This window comes from Colossoma macropomum, unplaced genomic scaffold (assembly GCF_904425465.1).
Source record: "Colossoma macropomum unplaced genomic scaffold, Colossoma_macropomum, whole genome shotgun sequence".
Lineage (NCBI taxonomy): Eukaryota > Metazoa > Chordata > Actinopteri > Characiformes > Serrasalmidae > Colossoma > Colossoma macropomum.
The window spans coordinates 7,790,029-7,805,938 of record NW_023494810.1 but is presented as its reverse complement, the minus strand read 5'-3'; the positions used below and the strand labels follow the sequence as shown (position 1 = coordinate 7,805,938).

General features: G+C 37.2%; 1 protein-coding gene across 4 annotated transcripts in view; it reads right to left on the bottom strand.

Annotated features, from left to right (window-relative positions):
- The window catches only part of LOC118799887 (E3 ubiquitin-protein ligase RNF123), a 191,228-nt gene extending 175,513 nt beyond the window's left edge, over positions 1-15,715 (bottom strand). For 2 of the 4 annotated variants that reach the window (XM_036559966.1, XM_036559970.1), the window contains exons 1-14: positions 15,621-15,715; positions 13,230-13,338; positions 12,552-12,639; positions 8,935-9,014; positions 7,587-7,681; positions 7,110-7,164; positions 6,889-6,974; positions 5,654-5,740; positions 5,448-5,515; positions 5,085-5,210; positions 4,443-4,557; positions 4,218-4,322; positions 3,198-3,323; positions 1,695-1,787 (exon numbers count right to left, since the gene is read on the bottom strand). In XM_036559966.1, the coding sequence (XP_036415859.1) occupies positions 1,695-1,787; positions 3,198-3,323; positions 4,218-4,322; positions 4,443-4,557; positions 5,085-5,210; positions 5,448-5,515; positions 5,654-5,740; positions 6,889-6,974; positions 7,110-7,164; positions 7,587-7,681; positions 8,935-9,014; positions 12,552-12,639; positions 13,230-13,311 (1,206 nt within the window). In that variant the 5' untranslated portion in view covers positions 13,312-13,338; positions 15,621-15,715. Of the gene's footprint in view, positions 1-1,694; positions 1,788-3,197; positions 3,324-4,217; positions 4,323-4,442; positions 4,558-5,084; positions 5,211-5,447; positions 5,516-5,653; positions 5,741-6,888; positions 6,975-7,109; positions 7,165-7,586; positions 7,682-8,934; positions 9,015-12,551; positions 12,640-13,229; positions 13,378-15,086 lie in introns of all 4 variants that reach the window. The other 2 variants (XM_036559968.1, XM_036559967.1) reach the window with 2 other exon arrangements.
- Between the last annotated feature and the right edge of the window lie 195 nt (positions 15,716-15,910).

Genomic DNA, 15,910 nt, shown 5'->3' with positions numbered 1-15,910 from the left:
TTTTAGAGAAACTCACTGAGTCTGAATCGTTCACAACAGCAGTGACTGAAGCTTTTACTGCTATTTTATAAATAGTTGTTGCAAGAAACTGCTACAACTATGTTGCACGATGTCTGAGACATAGTTTGAGATAACATTTTGGCCTAAAACACATTTAATAAAATATATTACTACATGAATCACCATCATAGTAAAAAAACATAAGCTTCTTTGCAATGAACCAGTTCACATCAAACCACCCTGAAAGTGGAGTCCCCCTCTAAAACATGCATTTAAGTAATGTTACAGTTTTATTTCAATAGCATCCATTAATATATTAACTTCAGAAGGATTTATATACATGCACTAAGTGCTATACAGTTGACTGGAGCTACAATGCTGACCAAACAACCTTCAACAACATCCCTAATGTGATTAACTAAAAGGCGCTTGCTAAGCATGTGCTATCTGATACATACATTCACAGAATGCTCTCTGAGAGGCTGGGCTTTGAAAAGAAATCCATTTACTACTACACATAGCTCAACCATTAAACATTCTCAGCCAATGTGAACAGAAAGACATGCACTCCTGACCCCTGACACATCAGTGAAGAGACCTGCTACACAGGTCACAGGTGCTTTGGTTGAAAATTCAAGCAGACAACTGGTTTCAGACATGAAAACTCTTGACCAGTGAAAAAGGTGGCAAGTTTAGAAACCAACCCCCGGTAAAGGGGTCCAGCGGCATTATTCATAGGAGTTTTTCTCCTATCTTAATATGAAATTGCACATGGGTTCAACAGCTACAAAAACGTAGGTCATGTCTAAACAATATACTGCTTTCCAGGGTTTTTGATTTATTCAAATCAGTGTGTACACAATTTGTCAGACACTTGCATTCGAGGCCCCATATTTAATACAAATCGATATCATCTGTGTTCTACTTGCTCTATAAGGTACAGTGCTTGGACCCCGACAGTTGCCACCTGCAGTGAAAATTGTAGACAGTGATACAACTTTCATAGCAGTTTCAGTAGCTCACAAAAAACGAAGTTCTACATCAACTTCAGAGCTAAACTAAATAGAAGCTGACTGTCTGGCTTGCTCAAAATGATAACTGACACATATTAACTTTTTCCCCACCGTCCAAAAGCTATTAAATAAAGAAAACCAAATATTTGAAAATTAAACCAAATTCACTGCTCAGAAAACTTTGCTCTCAGTAATATTATCGTAGTTCTTAGCCCATAAAAATCAAACACTTTCCGTGGGTTGGCTGAATAATAATGATCACAAACTGCTGCTCTTCTGTGTTTACTTCAGAGTCTACTTCAGAGCTCTCTCTCTGTCTACTTGCAATAGACCTCCATTGCCATCTTTCTAAAATTAAAAACTCTTAAAATTCACATGATTCACGTAAATGGCATATTCAGAATTCAAAAAATTTTACTAAATAGCAATACATTTTCCATATCCTTGATCACCTTATATTTTTCAGTACCCCAAAGTTGAGACTCAAAACTTAAAATGAGAAAATACTGGGTGTATTTTTTTGCAAATTCTAGTGAGAAAGTGTGAGATGTTTAACTGACTTAGTTCCCATACCCAAATCCCAGGCCTTCTCACTCTAATCTGAAACTTTACATGGGGCGGGGCAGTGAAGAGAAGATATAAGTGATTTTGTTTTAGGCCAGGGGGCTCAGTCCCTCTTACCTGGAAGCCCAGGTCAGGTATGATAGGAGAGAAGCGATAGGCCCTCAGCAATGACATCATCAACTGCTTCAGGCACTCGTTCACCTCAAAGTCCTTCCAGACAGAGGAAGACAAAAGACAGTTCTACAATGATCAGAAAATACTAACCTAGCACTCATTACTCTTTTGGGTTGACTTATACTCTTGAATTGGAAGTTGGCACCTCCACCATCACATCATCAAAGGATCTGGAAATTACTGTATGATCTCTAACTGGTAACCAGAGGTTTGAGGTTAGATAGAAGCCTGAACTTTTCTAGAAGGCATGAGGTCCATTTATGAATATTTTTGGGGAGACAAATGTTTCACAAAAAAATATATTTATTACCTTGGAGAGTGTTTTTTCCCCCTTCATTGTCTTACCTACTTACTTATAATTGTTTATTATCATTTATTTTTTAAATCAGTATTTTCCTATGGGTACATATGTATAAAACGCATGTTTGTGTGTACACTATAGCACCTACTGTTGCTTTACCTATTTATTTACTTATGTTTGTCTATTTACTATTAGTAGTAGTAGTACTAGTATTATTATTAAATATATTTTCTAACAGCTTTTCTCATGGGTATGTATAAAACGCATGTTTGTATGTACACTGTAACACCTACCATTTACTTTGAGAAGGACACTTATTTGGGAAGTATAATTATTACATATGACATCATAATGTATTATATTTATTGTTTAACAAACCATACATTTTGTTCAACAACTAGCTGTTCATGTTATATAATTTGAATAATGTGGGTAATGTGTGTATATAACATTATTTGTACATCCTTACAGACAGGTTTATTTTCAATAACCTGCCTTGAGATTTTCAATTGCTTAATATTTAAATAAAAGACAAAAAAAGGAGATTTGTATAATGACCATCCTCTTTAAATTCAAATGAGTCAGCAATGGAAAAACTGCCAGTGGGAAAAGTTGTTTTGCAAATTTGTTTTATGTTAATCATGCTCCATAATGTGAATTTCTAACTTACTATGCATGCACAAACTAACAAATAAGTATGGTACTGATGTCTAGATTTTCTTGACTACTAAAAGACATTCTGAATCTCTAAAAACGTGTTTATGACATTTGGATTGAAAACTGAAAGATCAAAATTGCTGTAAATGTTAACACGAATGCTGCCAAATTCATACAAAATCTATTGCTAAGGCAGAGAAAGACTTTAGATGGCATGCTAATAAACATAAAAATCTTATTATAAAATAATCTATATAATCTGTGCTTCTATTGTTTTGAAGCATATCACTACAACAATCAGCTACAAATGCCTCTTCTGATATACATAAAAGAAGCAGAAATGACATGACGGTTATTTAGTTGTTTTTGTGAGGTTTTCAAATAAATAACCAGTAGACAATGTAAGATCTTTGTGTTATGTGTATGTTATCTGACAAATGATGATTCATAGCTGTCTTGGGCAAGTGTTATAAAAACATTACGCTCACCTCCATGAGCAGCCAGAAGAGGTCTAGTAGTTGCTGGATTAGAGGATGCTCATCAACAGAGCCACCCCCCTCCAAAATGCCCAGCAGGAAGCTCATCAGTACATCTTCTACCAGGTACACTTTACACTGGAACACACAAATTTAAGCTTTTAAGACATCTGGAAGTTTGTTTTTGTCTTAACCCCTAAACTCTTGTTTATTCTTGTTTAGTCTTGTTATTCAGTAATTACATAGAAAACAGTGCAAACTGGATGAGTTCGCCTAAGAAATGTAATGGTGGAACAGAAGTCAGGAGGCTCCATGTCTTACACTTTTCAGTAAAACATCACTTTTTAATGAAACAATTTGGTGTTTCTTGGGAACAATGTGCTTGTAAAGCAAGATATATATGGTGCAAAACTTTTCTTCCAATAGCGCAGAGCATAAAAAGAGATTTCTTTGAGAAACTCTAATATACAGCTAATGCAATGACACAATGTTCTCCAGCAGACTTGTCATAACTTTCATATTATGGCAAGATCTGAACAGAATACATCTTATCTAATAACTCATCTGGGACTATTTTACTGTTCCATGCTCGTCTGAATGTTGTAGATAGTGATTTTTCGCTATAGTATCCATCGCTTGCTTTCTTCCCTCTCAGGCCGAGAAATACAGAGAACTGAAAATAATACAGTAAGAATATTAGCTATAAAGCTAATGGATGGATCACAATATTATGCTACATTTCATTTTTAAACATAATGAAATACTCATTCATAAATCAGTCAATGACTTTGAACTTTGAACTGCTTTTATGCTTGTGTTTGTCAATGTGCTTGAATCCAAAACCAATTATGCAGCTCTATGCCTTGTGAAAGCCTACAGGAGGTCATTTGCGTGCATCTTACACTACACGCACACGTTCACAATAACAAAGGGAAAAACAGCTCTGACCACTGTTTTCTAAGAAATGCCAGATTCCATTAAACTGGGCGCCTAACATATGTGACTGACTGACAGCTTCCACGACGTACTAACCATAAGAGGAGCGAAGTAATTGAAGATATGTGCTAGAGTGACCAGGACAGTGGGCTCCCCTTTAAGTTGCCAAGAGCCAATGTCTTTTTCAGTGAGTTTCTCCTCCTTACAAAACAGGAAATACACAATTATCAGAAAAATTGCATTCCAGAGTGTTTGTTTGCTTCATAGAAAATTAAGAAGAATGACATGAACATGGCAGCATTTCGAAAGGTTCAGATGTACCTGTGTGTCTATACAAGTGGACAGCACAGTCTTCATATAGCCCAGCAGCCTGTTGGCTTTGATGAGGTCAGCAGTTGGTGGATCCTGAAGAGGAAGATAGCCTTCCACAGGGTACGTGAAGAACTGCATGGTTAAGGAACGCTAAAGAGTGGACCTGCACTTAAAGCTACACTTTGACACCAAAACAATGAAAAATCTAATTTATACAATTTTCCTCTTACCCTAAATGGAGTTCATCAGCCAAGACATCTTCAGTGTCTGAAGCTTACTTCTCTATTTTTGCACTAGAGCTACAAGGCAAATGTAGCCAACAAGTTCATAGCTATCAGCTGGCATCATGCAAACTGCATGACTAAGTTATCACCTACATGCCTCAAACCACATTGAGTTAAGTTGCAGTAGAACCATTTTGTTGTCTGACAATGTATGACATACTGTTTTCAATAAAAATGGACAAATGTAGGCTCCATAGCTAAAAGCAGTAGCAGCAGGCAAGCATGAATTTTGTCCAAACAAATAAGACACAGATCTCAGACACCAAACAGGCCTAGCTTTGGGGTAAGATTGTGCCAAATTACATTTATGGCTAAACAAGCGCTTTAACATTGAATAGAGTAAGTAACGTAGAAGTGAAAAGGATATCTGAGAGGGCGGCTGCCAAAGTTGAAGGCCACAGACTCTTTAAACGAGAGACTGATAGCAGGAAAGTACGCTACACCTGGACCCATCTTGATATTACTGAAAGCCGTACCGAGAGACTGTCCATTCCTGAGGGTCAAAAAGTGAGAGGAATTCCACAGAAATGTGGAGGGACTGAAACATGCAACTCCAATAAACTTTACATATACTAATCAATACATTCTTGATATGTACAGAGGCTGTGTTCAAATGTCTCATACAGCATTGATGCTAGGAGGTTTTTTATTCTGTTATATAACATCAAAAACCCAAATGTAGTTAAATAAAATCAAAACATCAAATGTAGAGTACACTCAGCATACTTACAGGCAAAAAGTAATTGTCCCTTCATCAAGGTCTATCATACAGCTAACAATGTCCCCTGCAGCCCAGGACTGGAGGGAGAACAAACAATGTTGAACACTTGAGTACAATAAAACTCCAGTGTCTCACTTCACTTTCACAAAACTGTCGAAACAGATCATATAAAGGAAACCACAGAGATAAATACATAAAGCGATGTGTGTTCTCACCTTTCCATAGTTGGTGGTTGTCACATTCCATTTCCTAACTCTGTTGCCATCATAGGCATACGAGTCTGGAGTGTCCCCAACTCCTTCCTGAAGAAGAAGTTTAGTACGGGTGAGTGATAAGGTACAATGGAAGATCACGATACTTGAAAACATTTTTTGATACTTGATGTATCATCATGCGACTGTCAAGTTGGAACAGACAAAATGCATCAGCAAAACAGCAGAGTCATACTTTGACCAAGGCAAGTGTACAATAGTAATTCAACATTTGCAAAAATAAAATATTTGAAAAACAGGTAAACAACAGCTAAAAATCAATTACTAAGACAAAATCAAAATGGTCTGCCATCCAGTACAGCTACTACTTACTATACACTTCATGCAGTTGCTATACAGTGTTTTTTGTTACAGCCTTTCTATAACTGGCCTAAATTTGTCTTTCTTAAGATCCATGTAGTTGTTTGGTATTTTAGAGGTACTGACAATACAACAGACACGATACACTCAAGAAAGTATTATTGTGATGTATTTTAGCATGACAACTATTATGACCCACCACAAAAGCTGAACAGCATGGAAAAGAAATATATCACTATATCACATCATATATATCACTACTTATTGCGATATTCCTTGCAATATATTAAAAAACTAATTAGTGAACCTTAAATGGGACATGATTAAAGAATAGCGTGCATTATTCTGACCAAAATTATTTATGTTGTGAATCACATAAATGTCTTGATTCACTAAAACACCCACAGAAACTCATCTGGAATTGTGATGTTTACAGCACACAATATGAGACCAGTCTAATGTGAGATCACAATAATCAATAGTAGATGAGAATAAAGACATTTAATATTTCAAAAGAAACTACTCAGTTAACAATGCAATAGTAGGGTTGTAAGTTTTATTTTACCTCATATATTTAAGCTAAAAAGGAGTTCACGAAGAGTTAATCAGCTGATACCAAATGTGAGAAACTCACTAAATGATGCTCAATAAAGCTTTGAGCTCAGACCCAGAACACCCACTGGCCTAACTATGTGCTTTAGCTGCGCTTTCTTATCTGCTACCCAATGTTGCGTGGTATTTCTTGGCTGCTAGGTGGTAGCTTATAGGCTTCCAGCATATGAGGGACCACAGCTGTGCCAAAATCTTCAGAACTAACAGAATAAAAACTAGACAAAATGAAAAAACATAAAAATTCATACACAAATATGACTACATACCTCCTGGTTGAACCTGCAGTTCAATGTGCACCACCCTATTTGCATCAACCCTTCAGACGAGATGAGCACCTCATACACCCATTTCCCTGTAAGTGTTTCAAAATCGTTTAAAAACATGTAGACTTTATCATACAGTGTTCATTATATGATTCCATTACAGAAACAGAGCATAATCTGAATAAGATGTATTATTGAAAATAGAGATAAAATTACAAAATTACCTTTGTATACACAGGTAGTAGCCCTTATTGAGCTGAAATTGCTATGGCCAATGACCTTGATTTAAAAAAAAATAAATAAATATATAAAACACTTCAACCTATCTAGCCATTTCTGTTAGAGTTGTCATTATTGAATATGTAAGTATCAGAGTAATCAATCCATTATTTTGATGACTGAGTAATTTAAGTGTTTATAAAAGGCAAACAATGACATGGATAATAACAAACCATGCAAAGCAAAAACAACAAAATAAACACTACGTGCCACAAAATGCACATCAACGGGTGAGCACAACAAGCTCGTAGAAGCTACTATGAAATGCATTATCATCATGAACATTGGCAACTAATCACGGTCAATTCATCAAAATAGTATACTTAAACCATTTTTAATAATCATGGCACTCCTAAATCTAATATAAAATACAAAATTGCAGTACTGTAATTACTGAATTACTGTCAACTAAATATTCTTACCCCCAAGAGATCATCATCTACAAACAACAGGCCTTCAAATCCACTGGTGTGGTCTAGGACAACAGTAGAAGGTCCGAGTCGGCCCTCCACTTGATCTGTAGAGGAAGACAAAGACAAGAAGTCTACTGAAACATTTCTAACATTATTATCACAAGCATGTGTTGGTTATTTCTTCATCTGTGTTTTCAGTCAGAGTAAAGCCTGTTCAGTTGTTCACAAGCATCCTAATATAAAAAACCTATAGCTGGAATGCTAAAGTCCCATTCAAGCTGAATTAGTTTTACCATTTGCATGCAATGAAGCATCTGTGCCATCTCCCCAAACCTCATAGCCTAGCTGTTTCTGTCAGCGATAGATTAAAATTAATTGCAAGCAAACAAACCAGAAAAATAGATTTTTGGTTAATGTCATAATCGAGCTAATTGGGCTCATTTAACTCACCACATGCTGTCCAACAGATAAAAATCACTCTGGCCTGTGAGAGTTACTTTTAAGAGTTTTCACTTTTCTTTCTCCTTCTAATTAGGTTGTAAATTACAGATTACAAGTCCTATTCTGAACTTGAGCACAGAAAAAACTGTGCCAAGTCAAGATTTATTTTAGTGGTTAGGCTTGACTCATGCTTGCGAAAAGAAAGAGCTGCTGTGGCCTGTTACACTCACAGGTTGTGTTACTACATTACTGTGAGGGAACTGCTATTACCGAGGAGCTCCAGGTTTAATGACTCATCGACGTGCTCCAAAATTACTGCTTAGTAGACTTGTGAAAACTACAGGCATTTCAGATTTGTACTGGATTAAAATCACAGATCTTGTTGGAATTCACTCAAATTACAGCACCTAAAACCATCTCGAGTGGGCTTAACATACCAGCAGCTGATGCCATTATGATGTTGATGTTAGAGATGCACATCAACTAACATTCTGACCTGAGATTATTATTTCTATGGTTAGTCCATACACACATTTCAGATGAAATCTTAAATCTACATGCATAAATGTGAAGAATAATATATTGAGCTCAGCCGTTCAGATTTGAAAATATGGAGCAATTTTCCTCCAGTTCAAACACTGGTGATGAAATAGGGGCTAACTAAGCCTTATCATACTAAGATTTATCATACTGTCACTGAAAGCTACACAATGCTCATAAGTAATACGGATATTTCTGTGCATCACTATCATTCATGTGAAAAATTGTGAACATATCATTTACTTAGAAGCAAAATTGCTCTATATTACTGTAGAATTTCTATGTTATGCACTCAATTGTTTTGACAGATTAAGAAGTGAGAATAAACTATATAGGGCATAAGCCCTCGTATTGCCAAAGAGGTGCGTTAACTGACCCGTGCCATCCTCAGCAGGCTCATCTTCAGACAACAGCCTCTCCAAGTGGGCCCCGAGGTCCTGGAAGTTCAACGTTTTTCTGTGGGGGGAAAAAAAATCTTGTTAGGTTTTCATGTAATGCATGCTTTTCTTATAAGATGACCCCAAACGCCCACGTTTGACTGAAAAGTTTTGTCACTTCTCCCCACCGACTGCACAATAAATGTAGCCTTGAGCAACCATGCAGCCACAGTAGTTGAACGCAGACACAGTACTTTTACAAGAAGAGTATTCCACAAAGGCTGAGAGAATTTGTTTAGGATGTCGAACTGTTCAGCCAGCGTGTATATTCAAGAAACGTTTGTTGAAGATAGAAATTTGTCGACATCATCAATATCATGGTGATATTGATCACACAGGGCATCTCATTATGCACGCAGTCTCACTGAGTTTCCTGAAGACCATTTCAGTCACGAGTCCTCCTTGTCTCACTAGTATGAGCTCATTAATTCCATTAGCTAAATGGAAGCCTTAAACGTTAATACAACAAGTGGTCAGACAGCACAGTGAATATCACCATCGCAATACAGGCAAGACTCACAATGCTGCACTTGTCTACCATATTAGACTCCGTTGGGTACGACTGTCTGCTACAAATATCTAAAGACACATCTGCTGTCCACAACAGATACCACAGTACTGCTTATTTAGTATAAAAAATGTCAAAGCATTCTTCTGTGTTCATTTGGTAAAGGAAAGCAGATCTTGAGTAGTTCTGTTGTTTTTTTTTTCCTGTCTTATTAACATTTTGCATCTACCTGGCAAAGACTGGTTTACGTCTCAAAGCATTTTAAAAAGGCAGTTTTTAATCACTCTTTTAAGGCATTTCAGAAGGAATGCATCAATATCAAGATTTTTTTAATCAAAAGGTTGAAAAATATTTTTTTTTCAAGAAACATTTTAAACAATATAATCCAGCCCTACTTGACACACAAAATAAAAATTTTAACATCTCTTTTAACAAGAGATGTCAGGCTTGTGATTGGTAAAGAGAATGCTTACGGAAGCATTACCCAAGATTAGGACCACCCAGTTTATTGGTTATTGGCCAGTTTATTTGTTTACTGTTTGCCTGCAATGACAAGATTAACCTAATTAGGGAAAAAACACATATTTCGGTCCTTTATATATATATATATATATACACACCACACACACTATATATATATATATATATATATGTTATAATATTTATTATTAATATTTTTCTACGTAATTTACAGTGAAATTCTTCTATGTCTTTATGATACGAAAAGGTCAACTATAATTTTAAATCAATATTAAATTATCAGCACTGCTGGTCTGTACTGTTCAGATTTTGACCATGTAAATGTGCTGAGCTGGAAAACTAGCACCACAGCAAAGACGGTATGTCGTTATCTGAAATCTTCATATTTAAAACTATTATTATCACTGGATTTTATCCTGCTGTATATCATTAACACCAGTAACCATCTCATCTCTGACTGTTTTACAACGGAAGTAAGTGCAAGGCTAGTTTCACAGAGCTATGCTCATCATAGGTCACCTCTGTTTCTGAGGGTCAGCTTTCTTCATCCCCCCATCACACTCTATCTATAGAGCTGCAACAGTAACCTGAGACTGGCTGTGGACATGGGAACAGTGCCCCTGGCTTACTCGGGTGGGACACAAGAACCCCCGCCCCAGTTCACGTTTAACAGTAGCAGTAGGTCAGTATAATCCATCCTCATAAAGGTCTATGCTTTCATTATCAATTCACCTAGCTGCTATTCTTTTCTTGTTAAACATGTGTTACATAGTTGTAATTCAGCAGTTCAAAGATTTTTAAGGCCTATTCTGTAGAAAGTAAGTGTTGCTGAAGTCTCCGGCCCCCTCGCCCCTAGTTATTACCTTCATTTAACAAACAATGACTGTGTCTTTACAGAACCTTGTACATTTTACTAGCTTATTCAGCAGCTATCGTGGATCTGCACATACAAGGGACATGGCTCTGTTCTATGACATTACAGGTAACTCATTATGGGGTGCGGTATGGCCTTGTATTGTAACTGGCTGGCAGGTTATTCATTTATTAATCAACTACATTCAAGAATATAACATTTTTAAACAAGTAAAAAGCAACATTTTTATGATAAAGATTTAACAAACCAACACAATTAAAACATACTAAGCAGAAACACAACTTCTGAGATTTTTCTGCGGCCCTTTTTACGACCCCTAGTTTAAGAACCGTGGTCGTAATGTGTAAAGCAGTGCTTTTATTGTTACATTACAAGCGCCTTATCATTTTCAAACAAAACTCAATCCAAGCCTTTGCACACCGCCTTTCATGCTTGTGTTTAAGTGAAGTTTAACCTTATCATAGCAAACAGAACAACACTCAGGGGCAGCTTGTTTTATGGTGTGCACTGTAAACAGCTCCATTCAAACAGATAAAACAGTGGCAAAATGTCACCTACTATTCCACATGTAATCTACACTCTTTCCTGACAGAGCTGCATTGCACTGCCCGCTTTTTGTGTTAAACAGAATATAATTCTGAAAAACAGCTTTATGTTACAGATATATAATTTAATGAGCTGTTACTGGCCATTAGCCTACCGTATCTACCAAAAAACAATAGTTACTAGCAATATTGTTATAAAGTCTCTAAAGTTACCCACTCACTCTTTCAGTGCCCTTGTCAACGTGCTAGTTAGCAAGCTAAATAATATTAGCTGGCTATAAACAGGGTTGGCTTGTTATTAGCCTTAGCTAGTAAGGTTAAATATACACACTGGATATGATGCCATGGCACTTATAATTTATGACTACTATATACTGTATATATTAAGGACCAGACCCTAATACCTCTAAAAATGGCAACTTTACAGGAGAAGTAAAAAACATACTTGGAGATACAAGGTTTTGGTCTGACAGCAGTGATATACTGTATATATTAGGAAACAGACCATAATATATACAAAATGGTAACTTTACAGGACAAGGAAAAACATTCTTCACTTATAATGGAACTCAATGAAAAGTAAAATGTAAAAATGTAAAAAATTAATGTAAAAAATGTTTTTTTCTATGTAATTTTGGACCAATTCAGTTGGTCTGTTCCTCATGAAATTTTAACACAATGCAAGGGTAACAGGACTTTTCAATTACCAAAAATTAAAAAAACACAAAAATGAAGATACAAGCTTTTTGCAACAATATATTAATAACGGATCTGTACCACTACTGTAACATTCTTTTGAAAATAGAAGATTACTCTGTCTTCCTTAATCTACGTGAGTCCAATGAGTGTAAGAAAGCTGGACAACAGTGCAAATAACAGTCGCATAGAGTTGCCACTGAAACAGCATCTGTGTGTTGCTGTATATTTTATCCCTTACAATGTCAGAACTACATCAGATTACTATCTTGTGTGCCATTTTGGAGTAAACACATATTTTCTCTGCCCCTTTTTTTCCTCTCTGAATGTTAAAGTGAGGAGGACAAATACAGCCATCTGAAAAAGTGGGAAGGTGGGAGCACGTTACCCCCATAAAGTACGCCTAGAAATATTAGAGTGGCGAAATCAGTCAGAAGCACTTCGAAATCCAACCTGTATGTTGCAGATGCTGGTCCGTGCTTACTGGAGGCAGGAAACACATGGTGTAGGTAGTCACTCAACAGCTTCTCATTGACAATACCTGAGATAAGACATTTCAAAAATGTTACTTTTGACCATTTTTATTACATAATTATTACTAACACATGATAAGCTTCTAGTATACCTGACTTCACAAAAAAAAAACATAACAAAAAGGTTAATTGTTAGTTTGTACACGTTTCTGAGTAGAGTTGTAATCATATATCATTAGTGAGATATGAAATATGATATTATGCATGGATTTTAGACATTGTAACAAAACAACAAAGCCCAAACCTCTGGACATCAGTTCCAGTCCAGCATATTTTGATGCTTTCACTCTTCAAACACGCCTGGTTCAACTCACACGTTAATTGCTAGGCTTAATAGGTGTGTTTGAGCTGGAAAATCACCCTCCACGACCAGAACTGATGACCGCTGGGCCAGATAGTGTCTATTCACAGTCTCAATACTGATGCAACTTTAATCAATGTTTTTTTTTACACTAACAAACTTCTTTTCAAAGCATTTCAATGAATAGTGTATCAATGAACAGAGCAAATATCACATCTGTTGAAATCTGAACCATATATTAGAGGACATGACCCAACCCAGACATCACAGTATAAGAACTTGCACCATTTCTCTTACCGGTGACTTTAGGCTTCTCTGTGTCAGAGGCCAAGCGGTAGTTTCGTCGGGACAGGGCAGTACCGCCCCCCTTTGAACTCATGCTGCCACGTTAGACTGGGACACAGCTCTATGAAACACAGACACATTACACAAATCACACACGGCACTGCACACACATAGACAGACAAATACAAACACACTGGCATTACTGAGGTGATTTAGGGGAAACAAGCGATAACTATCAGACAAATCTAATTAAGATAAAGCCACTGAGATCATCCAGTAAAAATGGACAGAAAAAGACGACATTAGCAAGAGCCAAACATTTGTGCCATACCACTCAGATACTGGCCAACTGACCCAGATACAGCAATCAAATTCCTGAGGAGGTACAGCTTGTACTACAACTTTCTTCTTGAGATAATATCAGCTTAACATGAATGATAGTAGCTCGATGTTACACAATTCAGTTTTTAGGGCTGGGAAAGATGATGGAGATGCTCAAATTGGCCTTAAGCTGAAACATAACGTAAAAGGTCTGCAATGTTGTTTTGATGCGGCTTCCCAAAGCGAAATGCTTTTAAACTGCATGAAACTGCATGAATATTTGCTCCATATCAGCTTTAAACACAGCAGAAACAAGCAGGCAAGAGTGATGACTACCTGGCACAGGTGTGCTTTGAGCTGAGATGGAGTGATAAACTTACTTTCTAAAGATTTTGGTTGCGAAACACTGTGAAATTTGCAGTACATTCTTAAAAAAAGATGGTTCTCCAAGACTTCTTTAGTAAAGAAATGGTTCTATGTTGAACCATGAGTTCCATATAGAACCATGTGAAGCTTAAGCGGTTCAGTTCATAGTGAAATTGTTCTTCAGATGGTGGAGAATGTGTTGCATATGATTCTATGATGTAGACCTTTCATGATAATGGGTTCTACATAGAACCAAAAAGCATTCTGCTATTGTAATAATGTCGAGCTTGTGATAGAAGAACACTTTTTGCTGCTATAAAGAACCATATACTACACACTTAACAAAGCTGGTTCTTTAAGGGATCTTAGTAAAGAAAATGGTTCTATATAGAAGCATGATCACTCAAAGAACCCTTTGCATGCATAAATGGTTCTTTGCATCATAAAAGCATTCTTCAGATGGTGGAGAATGTGTTGTGTATGATTCTATGATGTAGACCTTTCTTGATAATGGGTTCTATATAGAACCAAAAAGCATTCTGCTATTGTAATAATGTCAAGCTTGATATAGAAGAACCTTTTTTTGGCTCTTAGTAAAGAAAATGGTTCTATATAGAACCATGAACACTCAAACAACCCTTTGCATGCAGAAATGGTTCTTTGCATCATAAAAGTGTCCTTCAGATGGTGAGAATGTGCTACAGATGGTTATATAGAACCTTTTTTAAAACCGGTTCTATATAGCACCAAAAAAGGTTCTTCTATTATAACAAGCTTGACGTTGTAACCATTTCCGGCGCTATACAGAAGCCTTTTTAAAAAGTTTCTACATAGAATCATCTACAGCACATTCTCCCAACAATGTGAGGAGCCCTTTTGTGGTGCAAAGAACCCTTTAATCATGCAAAGAGTTTTTTGAGAATTCATGGTTCTATATAGCACCATTTTCTTTACTAAAGAACCCTTAAAGAACCATGTTTTTTAAGAGTGTACACATTCTCCACCAATCTGAAGAATAATTTCACCATGCAAAGAACCATTTAAGCATGAAATGGTTCTAAATAGAACTCATGGTTCTAAACAGAACTGAAGAACCATCTTTTTTAAAGTCTGGTTTAAACTCTGAAGCTGTACTAGTCAGAAATTCAGTGAAAGGACATCATGGAAATAAAAGACACTCACTGTCACTTTAGGAAAGCCTGCTTAGCTAAAGCAATCCTGCGGACCCCTCACACACAGTTTCCCCCCTAAGCTCGATTCCAGCGTCTCTCTTAAAAGCTTTTCCAACCTTAGACTGCAGCTATATTAGGGTCTCTAGCTGAGCTGTGGGAAAACCGGCAACTATCAGCGTTACGGGGCACTAAAGGTAAGTTAACGGCCCTGTTGACAAGACACACAGCAGCCGGTCAGGCTCCACAACACAGCCGGCAACAGCTGGCGAGCAAAACACGCTGAATAACGCCGTCAACGACCGCGCTGCCTGTTACTTTAGCAAACATCTGGGCTCGTATGCCCATGTCTGGTGCTGAAATCTCGGTCTGACAGGCAGAGGAAAGCCGCTGTTAGCGCAGCTCCACTTGGACACAAACCGCGAAGACAGCCTCATTAAAGGCGCTCCATGCGAACCCAGGCGTGCAGAAATTAACCCGCAGACTCCTCGGAATTAGCTAAGGTGTTTAAGTCGTGGGGTCTGTCCACAGCAGAACGGTACGGTACCTCTTTTTGCTATAACACGACTCCCCCCTTCCAAAACCCTCCCGTGAATTTTGTCAACAGTAGCTGCTGGCTAGCTCTTCATAAACGGCTCAAAACTACGGAGCGAGGCGGGGGACACGCGCGGAGAAACGCGCGTTTAGAAATCGAAGAGGTTCAGTCAGAAAAACACCTTAAAGAGGAGAGAAGAGGAGCCTAAACTAAACACTTTAGTCCGAGATTAGGCTTAATCCACGCAAAAGAAACTGGCCCATTATTTAATATCTATTTAAATTAATTTGCATAAGTACCCT